This window comes from Blennius ocellaris, assembly GCF_963422515.1.
Source record: "Blennius ocellaris genome assembly, chromosome: 10".
Taxonomy (NCBI): Eukaryota; Metazoa; Chordata; class Actinopteri; order Blenniiformes; family Blenniidae; genus Blennius; species Blennius ocellaris.
In genome coordinates this window covers 16,588,364-16,613,086 of record NC_137659.1, presented here as the reverse complement: position 1 = coordinate 16,613,086, position 24,723 = coordinate 16,588,364, and the positions used below count along the sequence as shown (strand labels likewise).

Sequence of the window (24,723 nt, the reverse complement as noted above, 5' to 3'; positions counted from 1 at the left end):
CCGGTGTGCGACATCGCATCACATCAACACTCCCCCCCCCCCCCCCACACACACACACACACACACACACATCTCCTCCCTCTTCTTCTCCTCCACCCCAAGATTTATCTGTCCATTCGCCTCTCACCATCACTCACTTCCCTCAGGGAGCGTTTGACAAAGAGAAGGAAAAATGGAGGAAAAAAAGGAAAGTAAGCGAGGAGTGTGAATGACAAGAAAAGGTGAGAGAGTGACAGCAAACAGGTTGGAGAAGCTCGTGGATATGAAGAAAACGGTGTACACGTAAAAGAAATGTTAATCCAGCTATGTAAATTGTTGGATTGAGCAAAATTCTTCTGTTGTACACACATAGACAATATTGACTATGTTTTGACATAACTCACACATGCTAAATAGCTGGCAAAGAAAAAAAAATACGAGTTTGTGGTGAGCTGTTTTTAATCAGTTTGAAACTGAACGGGACATTTTTACCGCCAAACACGTCCACACAATTTGCTTTTCTTACTAAAAACATCTGAACAAAATCTTGTTTCTTTCATGTTTTCTCCTCCACAGTTTATTTCTGTTTTTTTTTACAAACTGCAGTTCATGGTTTTGTGACCTTGTTCTGCTGTGTTTTCATGCCTCCTCATTCTACTTTTATGTCTTTTGTGACAGCAAATCTCATCTTTGGTTGTTGATTTTGTACCTGTTCCACCACATACAAGCAAGTGTAATTCATATGTCAAATTGTTGCTTGCTGCATTGGTTTTGGCCTCGTTGTTGAGAAAAGTTGAATTCAGATTAGTTCACACAGCACAAAAACTTTGCTGTAATTTATTGTTGCTTTTATGTTATCTTATTCATGCATCGACGTGTCTTATCATCAATCTACCAACACAAAAAGTCTCATTCATACAAAATATTCCACTATTCAAATCATTTCGTATTGAAATGCTAAACTCTAAACTCACACTGCGCAAAATAAGCATTTGCACTCTCAGGTATTACAAAAGCCTAACAATGATCAGGGGTAGGCATACGTTTGCCTGTGGGTGTGTATATGTGAATGTATTCACGACCTCCATGAGTGAGTTTGTCTGTGGAATAAAAAAAAAAAAAAAAAGCCCCACTGGCTGAAGACAGGGATTGGATCTTTCTTTGTTTGCTGTGGCGGATGGCGACGGCTTCAGCATGACTCAAATTATCTTGTCAAAGCAATAAAGCGGAGAAGGGTGTGTGTTTGTGTGTGCGTGGGGGGATGGAGGGGGTAGAAAAAAAAGAAACTGAAATATCTCAGGGCAGCCTGGAAGGCAATAAAGCAGGTAAGAAGAAGAGAAAGGAAATAAGAGGAGCAATGTAGAGACATGTAGAGACATAGAAAGATGAGGGGTGAGAAACAAGCTATTGTTATCACCAAAAAATCCAGTAAGGCCAAAGAGAGGGAGTCAGAGGAATCTGTGAAAAGTAGAAAAAGAAAGGGGGAAAAGAGTGCCGCTAGAGTACAAGAAGGAGAAAGTGAGAGAGGATGAACGATTAACTCTTTTTCAAAGTCACTTAATGTGTCCGGTGCTCTGGGCTTTGTTTAGGAGCAGTGCTGAAAAGCAAGCTGGCGTTCACACACACAGCATGTCAAATGAAGGGATAGTGTGTATGTGTGTGTATATTTGTTCGTGTGATCCCTCACTAGTTGTTTCCTGATGAGTCTTCTTGCGAGAACGTGATCTGACGGGCCGCCATGTGAGCAGGGATACATGTCCTTCAAACCCTGCATGTGCATGTGTTTGTGCACCAAAGACACGACGCAGAGGGAGTACCCCCTCCTTACCTGGCCCTCATGTTGCCGTGGTGACAAGCAGTCTAAACGGGATGTCCTGGCCGAGGTGGAGCCTATTGTTCACAGGCTAAAAAAAACACATTTGATTGGCTGAATACAGGAAATCAGGAAGTGTCCTCCAACATTAAGCATTGATTCAATTTGAATGGATGATATTTTTAGAATTTTCAAACATTCATAGATCGGCTGTATACTGTCCTAAACGTGCATGCCCAAATACACCTCGCCGTGCAAAATGCACACTTTCCAGTATACACACAGTCAGCACGTAGTACCTATTAGACACACTAACACACAAACAGGTGGGCCCCACCCTGTGCCCTACTGATCAAGGACAATGAAGTGAGGTAGTGTTGGCAGACTCTATACAGCATTATCTCATCCATGACAGGACTTACTTTAACTCCCTCGCCAACCCCACCTACAGCTTTGACCTCAATGCAACATTACACAGTGGAGCTTGCACAGCACGCTGTTGCCTTTCTAGTGCATGTGTGCAATCCATTAAGCACAGGAACTTGTGATTTTAGAGAGGACAACCAGAGTTCGAGCTTTGTCATTAGATCCCAGAAAAAAGCCTGTGGTTTATCTATTCTTTGTCCCTATTGCAGCAACAGCAAAGTCGCGAACTGTAAATAATGGTGTAGTGTTGAATAACACAAACAAAAAAAGATCATTTATTTCAAATCTAATCATACTCAAACAATTGTTCCAATGCCTTGCTTATGGTGTCCCATTGATATTATTCACACTGACGTTTTCATACTGTACTTTGTTTCTCTTTGTTGTTTTACCCAGGTAAAAAGAAGATGTCCCTGTATGACAGCCAGGCTCCAGTCTGTCCCATATGTCAGGTGCTGCTCAGGCCTGGAGAGCTGCAGGAACACATGGAGACGGAGATAGAGAGGTTAGCCGCGATATGCCTCAGGTAAGTGTTAAATGCGTATGCAGCTATTGGGAGGGACTTGAAATAAGAACATATTGTCTCAACTTGTAAATCTCTGTAAATCGTGTGTGTGTGTGTGTGTGTGTGTGTGTGTGTGTGTGTGTGTGCGTGTGTGTGTGTGTGTGTGTGTGTGTGTGTGTGTGTGTGTGTGTGTGTGTGTGTGTGTGTGTGTGTGTGTGTGTGTGTGTGTGCAGGTTCGGGTAGCTGTATACAATAGCTGTGCCTTGTAAGCATCTCTGATTGTTGGGAAATACAGCCCCCGTGTAATATTTCCCATCATCCATCTTCTATTCTATTCAAGTGTTTTTGCTGGGGAGTTAAAGTCCTAACCACTGACCACTATGCTACCATTTTAGCGTTTCTGTATTTTTAGACAGAGTACAATAGATTGTGTGTCTCTCCTTTTAGATTGTATCTTGATATGATCTCACCATATCTCAGGTGGTTTACATGGTCCATTTTATTAACCACAAATGTTGACAATCATAACTGAAACATGCTCACATCACATTGACCGCAAAAATGGAGAGTGCACAAACATCCCTCATGGCCCTAATGGTGTCCAGAAATACTTTTAGGGAATCTGATTTAAAAGTTTGGAGGGATTGTACTGAATGGATATGTGCTAGATAAATAAAGATCAGTGACATATTTTATCATGGAAATAGGTGGGCCTTACCCATTAGGCCTGCCATTAGTTAAAACCAAAATAGAAATATAATCTATGTGCGTTTTTATTTCATATTCAACTGTGTCTTTGGGGGGACATTGTACTTGTGCTGTCAGTCAAATACAGCAGTAATAGGATTTTGATATTTTCTCTAAATTGGTCATCTTAACAGTATGACGGGTCATTCTGTTTGAAGGTAAATAAAAATGTTGAGCGCAGTGATTTTTAGCCCATAAAGGTGGATCATTTTTCATCAATAAGGTATAGGCTGTATTTCACCTCCACTTTTACGTCAGGTTCACTGACCCGTATTTTTTTTATTTTTTTTTGCAACGAAAGATTTTGGTGCCATAAATCTGCATAAAAGGCAGAGGCATGCAGCCAACGTAAAGCTAAGTGTTTCCTAGAGGGATTAGGAATCAAACTTGTGACCTCAAGTTCACCGCTGCCCCCTTCTTCTCCTCATGGCAGTTGCACGAGCTGTTTTACGATGGATAAATCAACTCCAAGCCCTTTTAACGATAGGACACAACCATTAGGATCCATATTTCACCTTGACCGCACGTCTGGGTGTGTGTGTGTGTGTGTGCGTGCGTGTGTGTGTGTGTGTGTGTGTGTGTGTGTGTGTGTGTGTGTGTGTGTGTGTGTGTGTGTGTGTGTGTGTGTGTGTGTGTGTGTGTGTGTGTGTGTGTGTGTGTGTGTGTGTGTGACCTGGCGTCCACCTAAGCGGCCCAGCTTTATGATAGTCCCCATTAACCTGGAGAAGCGGGGCAACAGATAGCGTCACCCCGCGTGGAAATCACACTTCATTTACCCCACGTTTACCCCGCCTGCACCTTCCTCTTGTCCCTCTGCGTCCATATACTGTACAGGTCATCTTTATTCCTCTTCTCTTTCCTCTGCCCTCACTTCATTTCATTCTCCTCTTATATTTATTCCTCCGTGTTTTATCTTTTCCACTTTCTCCTTTGCTTCCAATCTATTTCATCTTCTTTTCCTGCTGTCCATGTTTCTTTATCAAATCTCTTCTCATATGTTGTTTCATCCTGACCTGACTTGGCCTTGTGGGGGGGATTTATTCTAGGATTTCTTTTTTTTTTTTTTTTTAAACAGCTCTCATGCTTTCAGATCAAAGCAGTAACTTAACTTTGTAAGGATCAATTGAAGGACAAATAATAAGAATGTTTAATGTTTATTCTATGTACGAGAGGTGGTGAAGCTTCGAATTGTTACGGGTTCTTTTCTGTGGAAAACAAGTCTAAACAGTAATGAAAAGCCACCAGCTACCACTCATGGTCTTTATCAAGTTTACGTATGTTAAATGGTGAATACGGAATGAAACTAAATGAAAGTTGAATCGATGGGAAAGGGAGTTATCCATCAACTAGTGATATGTCAAGATGTGTGTGTTTCAATAATTAAAAAAAGGTTAGTTGTCTGTCCTTTCCACGGGTGATCTGACATAGTAGCTTAGGGAACCTCACACTCAGGTGATATTCACACGCACGCGCGCACACACAGAGTTATTCAAGGAAATAGCGTCATCCCTGGGTGAGATGGGATGGTGGCTAACGTCACGGTTGGCTGATTTGCCTACTCACCATTAACCCGTACACCACAACGGGGAAAAAAAAAGAAGACAACAGAAGGATCCCCGGCATAATGTTTTAAGATATTTCATGACAAGTGCCCCTTTACAAGCAAGCTAATACACAAAATATCAATTGTGAAGGATTGTCAAAAGAGAATTAAATGAAGGCAGTCAGTGTTGTGTGTGTTATATCACAAACACTAACCTCTTTTATATTAACCTCTAAATCACACACCCACTGTCTCTCCCTCTCTCTGGCTCTCTGCATGGTGGCTGCCGTTATTGAAAGTGACAGTGGGAATTTGGTCCAATTTGTAGTAAATCTGCCTTTAATGACAACCAGCGCTTGCTGAATGAAAGAGCTGTGGGTATGGAAACGAGGGCACATGTGTTCGAGAAGTGTGCGTATGTGTGATCTGTTCAGTCTTTTCTACAAATATCTGTTCTCATGTATGTTTCGATTTACTTCCCCCCCCCCCCTTTTTTTTCGGTGCATGGAAATGTATCTGTGTTTGATTACAGCTGCCAGCCTGTCCTCTCTTGTGACTGGGACCTCTGTTACTTGTTCACGGGCCACAGGTTCTCTCGTATGGACACGAAAATTACACACGCACACACACACACACACACACACACACACACACACACACACACACACACACACACACACACACACAGTTTGGCAAATGGAAATCTATCATGCCCCGTACACGTCAGGTGGCTCAGGGGGGCAAAGTAATCTACATACCCCGTCACCCCCTCCTTTTAATACTCCCTTTTCTCCCTCCTCCTCCTCCGTAATCAATTTGCCACCGCTCAAGCAAGCCCCCACCTCTATACCAGATGACACAAAAAGGCAAAAAGCAATCAGTAGCTTGAGTTTAGCACTGCCCCTCTATTCTTCCTCCCATCTATTCAACCCAACTTCCACAAGGAAGTGACTTACTCATCTTTAACCTGCAACACCCCCCATGCAAGGGAGTGGAGATGGCAGGCTGTCAATCAAACCAAGGCTGACACTACATATTTAGTACTGATGCACATTCAGCCCAGAGTGCTTAAGCAAATTAATGTGCTTATAAATGATCGATAAGAACAGATAGAAACTACTGCAAGTAGCAATTTAGCAACTCTCAAGATTAAACACAGTCGCTGGTTGTCTGACTTCTTTTGATTGTCTTCGTAAATGCATTTTTCTCAAAAACAAATTTAGATTATCGTCTTATAGTGTGCCATGTTTACAATACTAATAAGCACACCATTTTGCACAACTCTGAATATGCTTTTGTGTTTAGTCCAAAGAAGTACAGACAAAAACATTTGCAATCTTTAAACATAAGCTGACAAAGATTAAGTCAAATTTGTGCAATTTAACATTATTCCAAACATTTTAATCCACTTTATTATCCACAAATTACAGTGCAATGCCAAAAAAACAAGTGTTTCTATTCCAACATTTTCAGTCAGATAGTAAGATAACGAGCTGATATATCAGCTCAGGTTTTGTTGTTGTTTACGTTGTTTTCTACAATTACAAAAACAACAAAAAAGAATGAAATAGAATATTTCTCAAAATAGAATATATCACAGAAAATAAGCAAACAATAGTCTAGAATACACAATCCCAATTATTATCATCTTGTTAAATGTTTTATTTTTTTTGGGCCCGAGGGCCAAAGTTACATCCCAGAGTTATTCAACTGTTTCCCCAAACATTTAGCCAAAGCCCATATCCTTTCCAGACTGAAAGCCTTCTAAAGTTATCCACACAGTCTAACCACATACCAGTTTAAGGTACTCTTTGAATAACTTCCCTGTCTGATGTGTTGGGACGAAGCTCCGTAAGACCAACTCGTTTGAGGCACCAGCATGCCTCACCTGGCTCGCCCTCTTTATACACACATGCCTCATTACCGCAACACATTTTAAACCGTCTTTCATTCTCCCATCCCTCGTTTTCCTCCGGCTTGTCTGGTGTGTTTGTTTCGCTTTGCTCTGCTACTCATTTCCACACTCTTCTCCCTGCTTTGACACGACAGCCAGCAGGAATTTCCAGCCCCATAACCCTCGCCATCAAAAATTCATAGAACCGGGCAAACAGACATGTGAAGCTGTGAAGAGGCGGCAGCACACCAACTCTCCCATCACTCCCTCTCTTTCTTTCTCTCATTTTCTGTCTTCTTTCATCTTCCCCTCGCTCGATCTCTCTCTTTATGTTTCCTGCTCATCCTCCCTCAACACATCCCTCTCTCACCTCACATTTCATCTTACCTTTCTTTTCCCCCTTTTCCCTCTCCTTTCATCTCTCCATCACCCCCTCTGTCACTATGGCAATTTTCTCCCATCGTGGCAGGCATGCTGCCACTGTCCTCTTTCGCTCTTTCTCTTCCCTCTCTCCCGCTCTCTCCTTTTCTTGTCGCTGTTTGACACTGTCAACAAGCAGGTAGAGGTGGCTGTTATTGTTGATGCCGCTGCAGAGATTCCAGGTAATGAATAAAAGAGAGAGATAGAGGGAAAAGGAGAGAAAAAAGATGTGAGCCCGAGACAGAAAGCTGGCGAGGGAAGGGTGTGTGTGTGTGTGTGTGCGCGCGCGTGTGCGTGTGGGGCAGATCTCCTACATTACCCGGCAGCTTGGCTGTGTCACCCATGTTTATTCTCTAACATAGGTCTCATCACATTTTGACATAGTGGGCCACATCAAGTTCTTAATCATTCAGTCAAATCTTTATTTTTCCTTGAATTAAACTACCAAATACATATTATTTCACATGGGAATATGATACATTGAATTGTTCATAGATGCACCAAGTGAAATATCAGTGGCCCTTTAACTCATTCTAATCCTAGCAAGTGTTGACTTTACATTTTCAAAAGTGCTAATAAAGCTCTCCATGTTCTTATCCATGACTTAATACCTGTGTTTGAGCTCTCGATCCCTCTCATGCCATTAAATGACCCTTCGATGATTTTCTCACACCTGACAGAAGTCATGGGCTTAAACTCTTTTCATACTCTGAGTGTGAATTAAACAAGTTTTACTTGGATACATCCATCCCCTTATCCACCCCTTCCTATCTCTGTGCAGTTATGCATTATATTATATTGTCTTAAATTGTCCTTGTCAAGCCCTTGTGGTTTCTCATGCATCCCTTTGTAAATTCCTCTTTCAGATAAGTGACATATAAAGAAGGTTTCTTGTTCTTATTACCCACCCATTCAGCCATTGAAAAAGGAAATCCCTTGTCTACCAAGGCATGCTGTCAGATTAGAGGTTGCGCACAATTCAGTTTTAGGAAACCTTCCTTCTGTGGCCTGCCACTGTCTGTCTGTTACTGTATGTGTGTGTTTGTGTGTGTGTGTGTGTGTGTGTGTGTGTGTGTGTGTGTGTGTGTGTGTGTGTGTGTGTGTGTGTGTGTGTGTGTGTGTGTGTGTGTGTGTGTGTGTGTGTGTGTGTGTGTGTGTGTGTGTGTCTGTCCACAAGGGTCTGGAGTGCTAACAGGGTCTCAAAGCAAACATGACAACCCTGTCTCGCTTTGTCAACGTCAAGCCTGTCACAGCACTTTGTGAAGCTCGGATAAATGTATCTCCCTGTTTGAAAGCAAGTCAGAGACAGAGAGGAATAGAGAGAGGGAAAGGGAATGAAGGGAAAGCTACAAGAAATGAATGAAGGAACGGATGAGCTGGGAATGAGGGACGTCAGTGAAGGTGTCAGAAAATGTGGTCACAGAAAAGCAACTCGGACAAATGTAATTTGTCGGTGTCGCTGGCTATTTTAATACATTTTGTCTCATCCTGAAACCTCAGTGTGAACTGTGACACACATAACAATCTCCGTCTCTTCCCCTCCTTCCCTGTAAAGTTTACAAGCCAGAATATTATTGTCAACATGCTTCAAATCAAAGTGACCAGATGCTGAGTTTTACTGACAAATCAAATTATTGTAAAATCTATTATTTCCTGCTCCTGACCTTACACACACACACAGGCTGTGTGTGTGTGTGTGTGTGTGTGTGTGTGTGTGTGTGTGTGTGTGTGTGTGTGTGTGTGTGTGTGTGTGTGTGTGTGTGTGTGTGTGTGTGTGTGTGTGTGTGTGTGTGTGTGTGTGTGTGTGTGAGTGTCATTATGTTAGTGACATAATGGATGATGAAAGGTCATTGAGAATATGAGTGGATGAAGGCAAATGAATGAATGGATGAATGGACGAGACCATTGGTAACTTTTTTGGATAATGCTTGTTTTACCCAAGAGGTTTCTGAACAAGCCCAAGACAAATAATAATAAGATTCAACAATAATGTAACATCACTAAATTGCCTCCTATTTCTCCTCTGCAGTAAGAACCCCTCACCCAAAGATGGAACAGCCACTCCAGGAACCCCCAAGGTGAGATCACCCCAGTTTTCTAATGCGGTACGTGGGAGCATCTTTTTATTTCATTTCATAAAAAACTGGACTTTCTTACCCTGATATATCACAAGTGTGAAAACCAAACTGTATGTTGTTACATAATATCTCCAATAGTTTTTCATTGATATGCAAAGTAGTTCACTTCTCTTAAGCTATCAGAACTGAGACTCTGAGGCGCCTGTTCCTCTCTGCTGCACAGATCTGCTGTACTGTCGACCTCTGTCTAAAATCTCTCTTTCTTTCTCTCTCACACACACACAGACACACACACACTCACTCACATACACAGAAGTACTGGTCTCCTGTGGTCCAACAGGCAGCAGGGGCAAGAGGCACTGTACTGTGATTGTTCCAATTAGAGAGACAGAGAGAGACGCAGGCACAAAGACAGGGAAAGAAAAGAAAAAAAAAGATGGACGATGTCAAATTGCAAACCGACAGTTTTTTGAGTCCAGGAACAAGGTTTTTCCTCCCAGAATCCGACTCTTTATTTAAACCTATCACCAGCAGCCAGTCTGAGACCTTTTGAAAAGTCCTCCTTACAAGTCTGACATCTTGAATTGTCAGTAGTCTCAATAGAAAACTCACAGTGGCGACACCATCTATGCTTGTTGAAGACAGACCAGATAGGTAACAATAGTAAAAAAAAAAAAAAATAGCAGCTGGTCAGAAAGCTCAATGACGACTTCTTTTGTAATGTCAGTGTGCATGCTTGAGGGTCATATGTATTAACAGGAATGTCATACAGATGTTTTTTTTCTTATTGTATAAGCACTACATGTTTCTGTGTTGTGTTCTCTGAGAAGTAGCCATGTATTTGAGTTTCCTGACCAGCATAGGTTCTCCGAAACAAGTGGATGAGGAATATTTGCTTGATTGTGACATATAACATCACTACTAGATGCCACCATATTCTACACACTGCACCATCAGAAATGTATTTGTCACAGAGCATAAAACACAAAAATGTTCAGAATTTTATCTGTATGAAAATGTGTACTGTATTTATTCACGTAATGTTTTCAGACACATATAAAGTTTCCTTGCCTGACCTGAGGTAACCACTGCATTGTAATATCACCAGACCTGATCTGTTCAGTATAAAGTATACAGAACCATATTTTTTGCTTGAAAGGACTCTAGTGGTTTTCAGTACTTTGTACACTCGTTTCTATTTCTTAGTGAAACTCAAAAATCTAACAGCGGGGGTGGAAAAATGTGCATGTGACTTGAACGCAAAAGTTTGAGAGCTCTAGAATAGTTCAGGCGATCCCTTTTTATTCCCCCTGCACCTTTTGGGCTATGACCCTAAGCTTAGAGACGGGCTGGCAGCTCTGTGGGTGGGCTCGTACTTGAGAAAGGCAGACGGAGCAGGGTTGAAGGGTGAGTGCAAGCCTTCGTCTCCAGCCGTGACTGCGCATCCCACGGCCGTCGTTTAGTATTCAGCGGCGAGCCATGGAGAATGAAGAGAGCCGGTCTGGAGCACATGGGCCTGTTGTTGTCGCCCCCTGCCCGGCATGCAGGACCCACCTCTGTTAAACCAGAGATTAACCTCGAAACACTAATTTATGGGGTGTTCAGCCCACTCGCTAAGCTGGGGTGACTGGGTCAGGGGGAAAACATGCCATACCTGGAGGGCCACACATCCTCTGACATATACACACCTCCTGTTGGATACTACAATGCATACAGAAATGCAACTTACCTGTACCTTTTCTTTTCCCAGACACACAGGATTACCCTCAGCTAATTGTTAGTATGTATATTTGCAATAAGCTTCTTTGCGGTATTAATGGTAAAATTTAACATTCTAATATTTGCCCCTTAAGGTGTGGATCTACACTCGGCTGTAGCTTTTAAATACAACCTTTTTGGTGCAGCTCTTTGTGCACATTGATTTAATTGGTTGGTTTAAAAGACCAAAATTTCAGACCTTCATTTATAATGTCTTTGTAGAATACTATTAAATGTCATATTCTAATGATAAAACTTAAGCATATTCCCAGAACACCCTCAGGTAAATGAGTCTTGACCTTTTTAAACGTGGCGAAAAGAGAAAGGGGGGAACCGCACACACATACGTACGCACCCACGGAGGCATAAAAGCACCATGCATAATGTCCAATTTACTGTGGCAGCACTGGAGGTTGGTCATTTCTCACATATTATTATTAGATTACTGCTGTCGAGCACTTAAGCCTCTGCTCTGCCCCTTTCCACTTGATTAATAGGAGACGACTGTAAATACAAATATTTCATAGCTGCCTTGTAAAAGAAAAAAGAAAAAAGAAAAACACACAGGCTCACATGAAAATACAAGCGCTCATACAGACACAGAGCTGCATGCCTGTCAGGACTAAGCCCGGTAAAACAGTGATATTGCTTCTTTTCCTCTTCTCTCATTTGCTCATTTCTTTTAAGCCCCTGCTCCTCATTCAATTGAGGAATTCCCTGGACTGTCTTTGTCACAGAGTGGGTTAGAGAAGGATATTGTTTTATGTGTATGTATGACGGAGAAAGAGCGAACGCGCGTGCAAAGTGTTGTGAGACAGATTTATAGACAGACAGTGTCCCATAATGTCAGACAGTTACCCCCCCCCGACACCAACCAACCAACCAACCCCTCATGCTGGATGTTTACCCTGCTTCCTTTCCTTCTTTCCTTTCCCCTCTTCCTTTGGCTTCTCTTCTGCTCATTCCGCCTTTCTTTCCAATCTCTCAGTCTTCCCTAACTCCTCTTAACGTCCCATAAACATTAACTCTAATCAGTGGAAGGGATTTTATAGACAAAGTCAGGCAGGTTACAGTCATCATCAATGACGTGTTGCTTTCAGCATCTGCAGCAATAACACTCTTGAATTCCTCCAAGGGTAAAGATTCCCTAGTCTCAGTCTTTTTTGTTCTACTCTTTGTGATGCATATGATTTTTAATACTGGTGTAACGTATGCGTTCCTTCATGAGGACCATGTCTGTATGATGCACACAAGCACACTTCATTTCCATTTATTTAAATGTACCATTAAAACATCGGTCTTTACTTCACAGCGCACAGCTTGTATATTCTAATCTTTTCCTGCTTTCACATTCTTTTCACAGTTTTCATGTCTCCCCCTTCAGACAACACTTATGTGCCTTTAAACTAGTTTTAGTCGACACTTTGAGCGAACTTAACCTCAACAGTCCATCTTATACGCATGAATCTCATCCGGCATCCTACTTCAAGTACCATCACACATGTTGAGCTCTAAATTCAGAGAAGGTCTATTTCATTAACTTCAATTACTAACAGGAGCATTCAAGTCCCCTCCCTGCTGACCGTACGTTATGTGTAGGTGACGACACACCCCACACGTTTCTCCCCACCAGTGAAATTGTATGTTTTCCTTGAATCTGAATGCATTTCTGAACAAGCATTACTCTTGTGTCGTCCCATTTCATTGATTATTCCGCTTTGCAACAAGGACAACCTCCGCTGTAATCATTGCCCCAGAGGTGATAATATTACAAGATCATCTGCATAGAAAATACATTTTTATTCCCCCTCTCACTCTCTCCGCAGTCAATGCTGTTGTCGGTGCACATCAAACGTGAGGGAGAGTCTCCTGTGGTCTCGCCCTTGTCATCTGAGGACGCCCACCACTCCGACAGATACCAGGTCACATAAACACACACACACTCACAAAAACATAATGGCTGATACCATTGTTTGTTTGTTTTTTATTATTTTGTTATTGTATATACATTTATATTCACTCCTATTATTCTTTTTCATGGTTTTTTTTCACCAAGTTTGCCAGTTCACCTTGAAGCGTCCAGGGTTAAACGCAATCAATTCTGATATTTCCTGTTGCAGCATACTGTATATCTTGAAGATGTAGTAATAGATCTAAGTATGTGGGACTGTTCCTACAACCCTGTGCCTCTGAGCAGTTACATTTCACATTTGAAGAGGCAATGTTGAAGTTGCAAGTTTGATCGTTCACCAGGCTGTAAAACTGATGTTTTTCTTCTTGTTGAAAATGTTGTTTCTTATTATTAAATATTAGTTTTCTTCGGTCACCCACTGTTGATAAAGCAGTAATTCACACAAAGACTGTGTTGCTACACTTCCGTCAAGTTTAAAGGCAAACTAATTTCGAGGTAGAAATCTAATGCAAGATTTTGCAATTGAAATTCAAGCCTTTATTCAGTGAGTGACTATGTTTGATACCTTGTGCCTCCCTTTAGCTTTTTCTTCTAACCAATGCAGGGAAAAGTCTTGTTTTAAATATTGGCATAGGTCTTATTTTTGTAGAATTTCTTATGATAGCAAAAACAACATGAAATCTGAAAATTATTGAAAGTGACAGTATTCCTTTTAAAACACCCATCCAATACCTTTAGTAAGTGCTAATTACTGCACATTTATAATATTATGAAACATTGTATTGTAGGGCAGCAGTACTAAATAATGTATAAAGAGCAGATTTAGAGATTTTTTTTAACTCTATCTGGTGAAACATGTATGATTTTGATTAGTTATACATCCTTCTTGCAGGAGATTTGATTGTATAATCCGCGTGCCGCTCTAAACTGACTTTAAAGTCTTGATGTTTAGAAATATGTTCTTTGTTCCCTTTAAAGAGTTAAGTTGAAACAATGCAGGAAATGGTGAGATTGCCATAATCTATTCAATCAAACTGTATGTAAGCATGACGTATAACAGGAGGAAATCATGGAGAATTTGGGTTTTTTTTCTCAGCAGTTAAGTTGACTAACAGGCCAATCTCCTTAAATCTGAGATGTCACCCTGACTGCTTTTATCTCTTAAATTCATCAAAGTTTGTTCGGGTAATTCCTCTGGCCATGATGTATCTCAGGGTTAAGTGGGTTTCCCCCCTAACACCATAAAATAGGAACTATTAAGTCCATGCAGACGTTACATCCATACGTTCAGGATGACACAGCTCATAAAGACCTTATAGCAATAAAGTAGATTTTCTCATTAAGTGAAACTGCTGAAATCACCTTATATTATACAAATGATTAAGTCAATGGTGACTCTTTTTAGCACCCTGAAAATAAAGCATAATGGCAGACTTTTCCACCTCCTCTCTTCCTGTCAATCTGTTTCGGTTCGCTTTACCTCTTCACTGCTTCTCAAAACCTGACCTATCCCCAGCCACTCATCCAGTGTATCATAATGATACCACAGCAGTGGCGATGCACAGCAAGCGGGCCTGTAAGTCAGGAGTTAGAGGGGAAGGGCTGGTTGTCACTGATGGACGACGGTCTCACGGCTGTGAGAGAACTGAACCGTTGCCTATTCACTTGCTGCAGCGTTAAAGAGAGAATATCCATAATAGCAAGAGGAGCAGCTTTAGTCAGCAAATAGTTAAAGACATCCAGGCCTCGGGGTTTTGAATCCCAGTAGACCTGATGCATTCATTCTCTTAGAAATTGAGGACAGAGGCATCTGACCTCATGTAATTAATTTCACAGTGCTGCACTTTTAATGCTTGGACCATTATTTTTAATGATGCAGGAGATTTACCACAGGCAACTTGAACTAACCTGGACCCCAAATGCTACAGGTTTGCTTTGATAAATGTGTGGTCCATTATTTTTCACCACAATTATAGCAAGTCTTGGAACATTGTTATACAGATGAAACAAATACACCCAACACATAAGTGACAATTATATAAACCTTACATTTTTAAGTACTTTTTTTTTTCAAATACTTAAATATTGTATGTATTGAGTAAATACGTGCCACACCTCAGAAACATAAACATATGTTAAACAAGTGCCGTCTCCACAGATGGATTCTTGTAGGATTCAGTAGTTACAGTTACAAAAGTATTCATGTATACTATAGATGTGATGCTCACAGAGAATATAGTTTGAACAGAAACAAAGTAAGTTGTACTTTATTACTGTACTTATTCATGTAAATATTGGAGTTATTATTTTTCTTCAAAGTAGCAGTTAGCAACAGTGATCAATATTGAGATTGCAAATTGTTGCAGCTTCATAATTTTTTACAGCCTTTTCTGGAGTTTGGTCTGGGTCCTACAGATTCCTTCTTGGTCCAAAACCATACATGTGAGTCTGTCTCTGTGACGGACTGGCGACCTGTCCAGCGTGTAACTCCAGTGGCCCGCAGACCTGCACAGGATTAAGCAGTATAGATGATGGAGGGATGGAAATTACATAAATAATAGCTAACTATCAAACTTTTGTATTTCCATTTAAACATTTTCTTCATGTTTAAATTTGAAGGAACTGTGTTTTATATGAAGTCCAACAATTTATAATCAAAATGATGACACAATTTGATTCATGATCTCTGCTGTTGCTTATGATTAAGCGAACAAAGATATTTTTACTTTAAAACTATAACGTTTATTTGTACATATGGATACTTGTATGAGCATATGACATTGCTTGCCACCAAAAAGGGTAGATGCATGAGTAAATGCATTATGTATGTATGAAGGAATACATGTTCACTATTGTAATGGAGTACTGTAACATTTTTCTAAAGTAAAGAAGTAGTCAAGCCATTTATTAGATTAATTTTTGTATTTGCACTTAGTAATGTGACTAAAAAATAGAAACTGTCCACAAGATGAGAGTGAATTATGTATCTTTGAAATGTTTCTGTTAGATTTAATCAATTAGGTATTTTTGATTCAGCATTTGTAAACATCTATGTATAAAAAAATTAAAAAATATATATATATAGATAGATATATAGCTAGATAGAGAGAGAGAGAGAGAGAGAGAGGGAGAGAGAGAGGGAGAGAGAGAGAGAGAGAGAGGTCTCAAATCGACATGCATGAAAATTAAACTCGTTGCTTCCCCCTGGCGGCCGGCGCGCGAAACAACACGTGACGTTTCCCGGCTTCCGTTTCCAGTGCGGTCACGTGATCAAAACAAGCCAACATGGCGTCGGACATGAATAGTTTTGCCCGATACGAGCGGCACTTTCAATCCTCTTCCATCCAGATTTATCAGTAGGCTCGAGCTTTAGTTTAGCGTCATGTTGAGTTTGTGGGAGCGAGCCCTGGCGCTGTGCAGCTGCGAGTTTTAGCGGCTGTTTGAAGGAACTGCGGCAGAAAGCCGACAGTCATGGAGGAGGTGGAAAACAACAGAGAAGTAGGTGTTGATTGTTGACAGTGCCCCCAGTCGTCCCCTCAATGTCTCAGCATCCGAATAAATCCCCTTCCCAGAAGTTTCATCCGCTCTTGTAAACACACTGTAATGTTTCTTTATTGTCTAATGAATGCTTCTTCCCCCTTCTCTCTGCTTGCAGACGTTTTTACGAGTACGGGCAAACAGGCAAACGAGATTGAATGGTATGTACACATTACGGATCATCTCCTCCACTCATTTATTGTTTCTCATCGATTTCATGACTCATATTTGTTCAACTAACTGAAATGTCCTTATTAAAGGTTTAATACTTTTTTATTATTATTATTATTGTGGAGTACTAAAATAAAGACGTATGGCTCTTTTGTTGATGTCAGAAAGTATGATAGATGCCATAGAATATACTAGTGTGTTTCTATTTGTTTCTGTGAGGCCTGGACGTTTAACACACAACTGATTGAAGAAATGAAAGTAAACGTTTATTGACAGAGACTATTGAGTAACATCCTCACTGGCGTGAAGGCACAGGAGACAATATGGTTATTGACACGTTAAAATGCAGGTTCTTCCGGTGATTTGATTTAAACTCAAATTTACAATAATTCAAAACATATTACAAAAATATGTCAGGTCTTGAAATGATGTTTCAGTGATATTCATAATCTTTGAAATGCACGGATATAAAAACGTGTGAAGCCTCAATAACAGTGACACAGTCGGTACAAGCCTGAAATGTTTGAGATGAAATGCATCTCAAACTTTTAAGCAACAGTTAATGATCATCTTTGTATTCGGGGAACAGCACAATCCCGTCTCACCTATCACTGGGTATGAGCTGGGATACAGTGTAAACTGGCCATCGGTCCATTCAAGGTTACATATTGTTCATATTTATAATAAACATTAGTTTTTGAGTCACTTTTCACATTAAATAGCTGCTGCCTGCAGCTTAATGCTGGCAAACTTCATCTGTCAGTAAAACGCTCTGTTCAGGAGAAAACTGCTCTCTTTCCAGCATTTAGTGTGTGTTGGCCTTTTATTATTTGAAGTGCCCCTGTCCCTGCTCAACATTTCTTCTCACTAATATTCAAGTGTGTCACACTTGGTGTGTTCATTCTCACTTAGGTTGTTTTCTTGGTTTGTTTGTTTGTTTTTTTCTCACTTTTATGCACTTGACCAATCTTACATGCTCCCCCTCTTGGTGAACTCGCATCGGATGCTGCTCTTCTAAGAATAATCACAAATAATACCTCATTGTGAGTGCAGAGTCACACTCAATCCAGAATCCATTCTTATCTTTTTTTTTCCCCATTGTGTTTTCTTATACCTGCAATATTTCTGAACGGAGTTCTTATAATATATAATTGATATTAATCAACATATATTGCATCTAAAATCGGTGAACACAAACTCAGTTTTTAACATCCCTACTTTGTGCCTTTTTTAAGTGTTACCATTATATTCTACACGCCCAGAAGGTTATTATACTTCTGAAATTGTTATAAAAGCCTCAAAGACCAAAATAGCTTATTTAAAAGTTTGTTGCCTGTCTTTCATGCTGGCACTAAATAAATGTTACCTTATTGGTTTTTGTTTCCATTGTTAAAAAGGAATACTCTGGTAAAAGTAGAATGCACTTTTTGCAACAAAAAAAAGGTATTATTTTGTCAATGGTGGGCAAGGCAATAAATCTACCTGGACAGAATATATTTGTTTGAAACACATCTCTCATACCATAAAGTACAGACAACATAAACCATAGTAATGCATTTTTTTTAAACTAATGTCAATATAGAGCAGAAAATTAGATTGCATCTTGTGGATTGTGTTTCAGCTTTACTAAAATATCTACTTGAAAAAATTATTGATTTTTTAAGTCCCTAAAAATATGATTTAATCTCAGTAATATGAGTATTCGTAATCTGTTACTTCCATTACAAGGCAGCACTCGAGGTAAAGTTTTGCGAGGCCCAAATAATAATCAATTTCTCCTCTTTCTTCTGGTTTTCCTCTGTCTTTTAGTTTTATTTCCCCCTCCTGTAGTTATGGTTTATCATCTCTCTTCTCACCCCCATCCCTGGACACAGTCCCTTTCGGCCTTTAGCTTCCCCCAGCCGGCTAAAAATTAATGCCCCCGCGCACCATTTGCAGTTGGGGGGGGGGGAAACGACAGAGGCTCCGGGTGTGATGACGGCTGTTCTGCTCTGTTACATTTCTAATTAAATGCGCGTGTGCGCTGACAGGAGGTGGGGGGGGGACACCGGTTGGAGGGCTGCAGGAATCATGTCCAGAACTAAGAACAGTTTTCAGATTGTCATATCCATTTTTTTTTTTTCTAACACATTGGAGAGGATGGCAATTTTAGCCTGATCCATCTTTTTAAATATCCACGCAGGCTTTTATAGGACTGAGAATATCAGCACCAACGCAAATTAAGATTCTCTCCTATGCCTTGAAACCAGTGAGGCTCTCTCTCTCTTTTTTTTTTTTTTTTTTCTTCAACATGGATGGTGATGTAATTGTTGAAATCCTTGCAAACCACGAACAGCATTATAAATTTATCTCCCTTTCTTTTCTCCTTACTGCCTCTGTTCATGCAGTCCGTATAGGCAAGATGAAGAGGAGGAAGCCTGAGGAGGGGGGGCAGGTATGTCCGCTGTGCAGTGCCCCCTTGGCTGGGAGCGAGGAGGAGATGAGTAGACATGTGGAACAATGCCTGATCCAGGTAGTACAATCTGGAGCGCGGACCGCCGGTCGGACGGCCTACGAACCCGTCTCTTCCAGTCACCTTTCCTCTTCCTGTCGATGCCGCCAGACCCCGACCTGTAGCCACCACCTCTTTTAACTCTCTTCACATGGCGGTATCGCAGTCGCATCATATTGGATCAACTGTCTGAATAGCTTAAAAAGCACAGCGGTGGCACTGTGATGTCAACTGCGAACGTAGTTTGGGTCTCCAGTTCATCCCATATGATGTGTCTGCATCGACTCCACTGGCATGGTGCTGTAGGTGTAGCCCGGACACGCCTGTACACACACACACACACACAATTTCTGACCTTTGTCTTCTCTTTGACCATCAAGCAGTGATTTCTTCTCCTGTCACACTTAGACATACTTACTTCTTCTATATTTACTAGGATTGATCACCGCTAATCACCACTTCTTTTGTATCTCTCACCTCACTGACTGCTGTCCATTGTCCTCGCTAGAGTCTAGAATTCATGTTTTCTACAAAAATGCTGTTTTGTGGTTCAGTTCCATGAATTATCTCTCTGTGACTGATATTTTTACATAATTCAGTCTTAGTTATTATTTTTCATTTCTCTAAATTTGAGTCGGTTGCAAATCAGCATGGACTTTTTCCATAATGTGTGTTCTTGCAGCACAGTAACATGAAAAAATTCATTCTGTCCTCTCGAGAATGACCCCCCCCCCCACAGAGGAGTAATCATTGAAAATCTTTACGTGCTGTGCAGACGCTTTAAACACACATTTTAAAGATGCAGCATCTTGTCAATAAGTTCCACTTCTGGTAAAATGTGCTATGGATGTAGTTTTTTGTTGTTTTTTTCCACCACACCTCAAATTTGTTAAATAAACTGATAAACTGTGACTCCGCAGAGTCTTTAACTTCTTAAATAGTTACAACATCATTGATTTACGGCTCTGTGTTTCTAGAGCTTTTCTTCAGTTCGATGTATTAAAACTATGCCCCTGTGTGTGTGTGTTTTCGTGCGTCAGCGCGAGGGTGCCTTAGCTGACGACGACTCTGCAGACATGGATGGAGAGAATGGGCGGGGCTTCGAGGAGTACGAGTGGGCGGGGCAGAAGAGGATCAGAGCCACGGCCCTGCTGGAGGGAGGCTTCAGAGGTACAGACACTCACACGAGCGAGCTTCATACGACTTGCAGCGCCGGTTTTGTTTCACACTCGCACGAGTCCGGTCGTCTGGTGGCCGCGCGCATGCCGTTTGATGATGTAGATATCCAGCCGCCGCGGCGCCAAGGTCACACCAAGTCACAACAGTTTGCCTCGGCACCGTTTTGTTTTCTCTGTCTCTCCTCCTCCTTTGTTTCTCCGCTCATCCATCACACGCTACGCTCCCGTCCACTGTGGGCTCCGTCAGCTCCGTGCGATCGCTGTGGAATGACCAGGGAGCTGTAATGGTGCCAGTGGTCCGGTGGCGTCCCGGGGTCAGTCCGGTCCAGCGCAGCTTGGCTCGGCTCGGCCCGGCCCGGCCCTGCATCACCCTCTTAGTGAGGGGAAGGAAAACACATTTAGCTGGGCAATTGACCCCCTGGTCACCACTCTGTGTGCGCGTGTGTGTGTGTCCAGAAATGCAATTATAGAACTGGATGGGCGAGCTGGTCTCCAGGGAGCATGGCAGCAGCTCTGTGACACAACACACCTGCACTTCTCCGTCTGAGCTCGCCTCTTTTTGGCGTCTCCTCCCAGTTCTACAAATTGTGTAAAACTCGTCTCATTGTTAATCAAACTTAAAAGATTGCATTTATTATCTCAACCCCCCCCTAAAAAAAAAAATAATCCAGATTGTTATATAATTATCCTCATTTGTGGTTAGTCTGCTGATGAGTCTCCTCATTATGTATTGTTACATAGTTACAATGTTCCTCTTTATTCTTTTTACGTGTCTTGTGCCATGACGGATGGAAAGCCAAAAGATGGCACATGAAGTGACGTTATAGAAGACAAAAACAATAATAAAATCATCGATCGTCGCCAGCAATGGGAGTGGTTTCTGCTCATAAAACGATGATCTCTGCATGTTGGAGTTTAGAGTTGCGGGAGTTCCGACCGATCCCAGCCGACCGGGTGAGGTGAGGGTACACAAAAACACACATTCACACCGACGGGCAATTTAGGTTCAGTTACCTCGCATCCATCACTTTTGACAATGGAAGGACCACTGAATACAGAAAGCACATTCAAAGTCCACACGAAGGCTCAGCCGAGAGGTTAGCCCACGGCATTGTCGCTATACAACAAAAGTACTATACCACTAAACCGTGATCAGTAAGTTGAAAATGATGTGAGTCGTGATGGAATATGGGTTAAGCAAGCACTCTTGAGTCCCTGAGGGAGGCTCTTTTACCCCAAATGCTCGAGTCCAAAGTTGTGGAAAAACTGCTGAAAGACAAAGATTGAATTTGTGCTGCAGTTTATCAAAGTTGTGTTGAGAGTTGCTGAGGCGAGGAGCAGCAGCAGCAACAACAGCAATGAATCCTTGCAAATAATATGATCGTATACTCATGAAAAGCACGATGAAACCGTTGTTTCATTACTGTATAAAGGTGTCCCAAACAGTGTCTTTATATTATTTCAATTTAGACAAGATGGCACTTTGGCTGTCTTGTGCTTTTTCCCCACGAGTTCAAGACGTGAGTTGTAGTTTCTGCACATAATTTCTTAATTGTGTCTGACATTGGCGCCCCACCGTGCCTCCGTTCAGGAATAAAAAGACAGATGGAGACAAGGCGTCCAGGTGTGCACAGATGGAGGGAAAGAGCCGTTGTCATCTCTTAAGAGGCCGCTTCAGACTCCCCCGGCTCTGCCTCCACTTTCATGTGTTCCTCTTCCTGCTCGCTGCTCTTTTTTCCCCCCCTGTTCGATCCGTTGTTAAACACACACATGCTGAGCTTCACCTGCCTCCCTCCCCTTTCCAGGGAGAGAGAGAGAGAGAGAGAGACAGGAGACAAGGCAGATCAATATTGAAGTCTCAACTAAATCTCGACAGAGTGAGGCTCGTAGGGTGGGAGGCGGCCTCTCCACCCCTTTATCCATCTCCCCGACGTTCCTTCCATCCTTTCCTCGCGGCGTCGGAACGAGCAGACACAGGACCCTTCTGCCGCTCTCTAATAGGGCGCCGTGTGATGTGGCACAGTTAACCCGAGTTGGGCCGGGGGAGAGCAACTTGAAACGCACACTCACTCTGCAGAAGGCTCAGAAGGTGGATTTTGTCTTGAAAGCTCCTCAGTGGTTCTGACACACGCTGGTGGATCCAGCAGGCTCTCATGAGCGGGCGGCTGGCTCGGCGGATAGAGAGATGTTGCGGGGGGGGGGTTCTCCTCAGCTGGCGACATGAAGAGAGGTGCTATTCTTCTGTGAAGTGCCACCGTCCTTTCCTCCCTTTGAGAGCGCGAGGAAAAAAGGCAGGGGGAGCGGGCCGTTTCAAAGGAGAGGGGAGGAGGGGGAGGGGGGGCAGAAATCGAACAGGATCAGTTTATGATTCAACTCTGTGTGAGTGAAGACTTCCCTGTGTCTCGTACCGGCTTAGCCAGGTTGAAAAGACCCACTTAACACAGACGGCTCTCTTTATCCGTCTACTAGACTGTCCGTGCACTGGGAAAGTTTGGAGAGCATTTGTTGTTGTTTCTTTATGCTGTCTAATTTTTCAGTTAAACTCAAACTAAATGTTATTAAATCTTTTAACCTCTTGTCTTGTATACATAACGCTACAGTCAAACAATATGTGATTGAGGATATGAATGCCAGCTCAACATTTTGTCACTGCGTGTACCTGAAACATAAGTATTTCTCGGAATACGTTTCGTTTTCTTTTGATAATATAATTGTATTTTTTGAAACTAACAGCTCATAAGCTCAATCGTGCTGCTTTAAACTGTGTCCGCAGTTCAATAATATGGACAATAATATATATAATTCTTGCATTCTTGGCAAATATTGTAAAGAAGTTCTATCCAAAATAACACATTTTTAACGTCATCTGATGATGAGCTGCAGCTAAGCTATTTTGTTATTGATAATTTTAAGGTTTTATCAGGATCCTCGGAAGGAAACTCCTCTGAGGGCTGCTTAAAGTTTGACTTAATCATATTGGAGCGTTGTCGTCTATTTTCCCATTGGTAGCTGATATGGAAAATGGGATTAGAATTTAAAGATGAAATCGTCTTACCCAAGTTATTTTATTTCATTAATACAATTTGTGGTCCTCAACCAGATAACCCTGTCAGGATTCACAAAAACTGGAAACGCATCTCTATCACTTTCATGCTATTTATTAAGGATTCCTGAAACTATATTACCTTACTGGTTTTACACATGCTTTTTATTTGTTTAATGTTGTTATCGAGTTTGGGAAGACAGTAAAAGTTTTGTCACAAGAGTTAAACAATCGTTAGAGGGAGATGAAAGGCGGACGGGGAGGCAGGCCAGCAGATCCTGAGGTTTGATATGGGACCGTCCTGAGAGACGGAGAAGGAGAAGAGGGGGATTATTGCCAGTTGAGATTGCCCAGAGGGATTGAGGAGAAGAGAAATCTCTCCTTTGTAAATGGACTTCAAAGATGACCGTCTCATGTCTTTGTGTCTGTGTCCCTTTCCCCGTCAGTCTGCCTCTCCCTCTCTCTCTCTCTGACCTGTAAATGGCAGAAAGATAGTGCAATGACCTTTGACACGCCTCCCCTGCTTCCTATGAGGGGGTCTCGATAATTGCTATGGTAACGGGATGTTTCTGAGGTCATTGGATTGGCTGAGCCAAGGTGCCAGTCAGCCTGATGGGTCCTTTGATCCTGCCTGCCTGTTCAGATCTGCACTTGTCGCCTTGTGGCAGAGACGTCCATGTAAAGTCCACGTCTCCTTTCTTGCTGCCGCGGCGAATGTAACTCTTGAGGACAAAATGTGCAGTTAGCATGTTAAAGAGTCAGCAAAAACCAGGGGATGGTTGTCATAATGAGGCGGGCCTGTTTGTGTGTGTGCGTGCGCGTGCATGTGTGTGTTCAGCCTGTTTATTGAACAGATCTAGGACAGAAAAGCGATGTAAGATGGAGACATTGAGATGAAGTTTAAAGTGTGAGGGGTGGAAAAATTCCGTACAAGAAGCACTTTTACAAATATTAAGTAAAAGGATGTTAAAAAGAGGTATAAAAAGAGTGATAAAGAGGAAAGGAAAAAGAGGGGGGGGTCGATGCATAATGTGAGTGAAAGGCGGTTAGAGTGGGGCTGACCTTTCCTTGGCCAGATTAGATTGGCCTGCCAAGACTGCTTAGAGGGACAGATAGAAGCAGAGGCAACAGACACACACACGCACACACACGCGCGCCCACACGCAAAGAAAACAGGCTGCACATACAGTATATTCACCGTGAGCACAGCAGACATGTACGGTGTGCA

At 41.9% G+C, this 24,723-nt stretch overlaps 1 protein-coding gene across 3 annotated transcripts in view; it reads left to right on the top strand.

Moving 5' to 3' along the window:
• rnf220a (ring finger protein 220a) overlaps nt 1-24,723 on the top strand; it is a gene marked incomplete at its 5' end in the record, with an annotated part of 142,494 nt that overhangs the window by 99,464 nt on the left and 18,307 nt on the right. The window contains 6 exons of one of the 3 annotated variants that reach the window (XM_080502898.1): nt 2,615-2,744; nt 9,357-9,405; nt 12,990-13,085; nt 16,731-16,773; nt 19,171-19,217; nt 20,315-20,444. In XM_080502898.1, the coding sequence (XP_080359024.1) occupies nt 2,615-2,744; nt 9,357-9,405; nt 12,990-13,085; nt 16,731-16,773; nt 19,171-19,217; nt 20,315-20,444 (495 nt within the window). Of the gene's footprint in view, nt 1-2,614; nt 2,745-9,356; nt 9,433-12,989; nt 13,086-16,730; nt 16,774-19,170; nt 19,296-20,314; nt 20,445-24,723 lie in introns of all 3 variants that reach the window. The other 2 variants (XM_080502899.1, XM_080502897.1) reach the window with 2 other exon arrangements.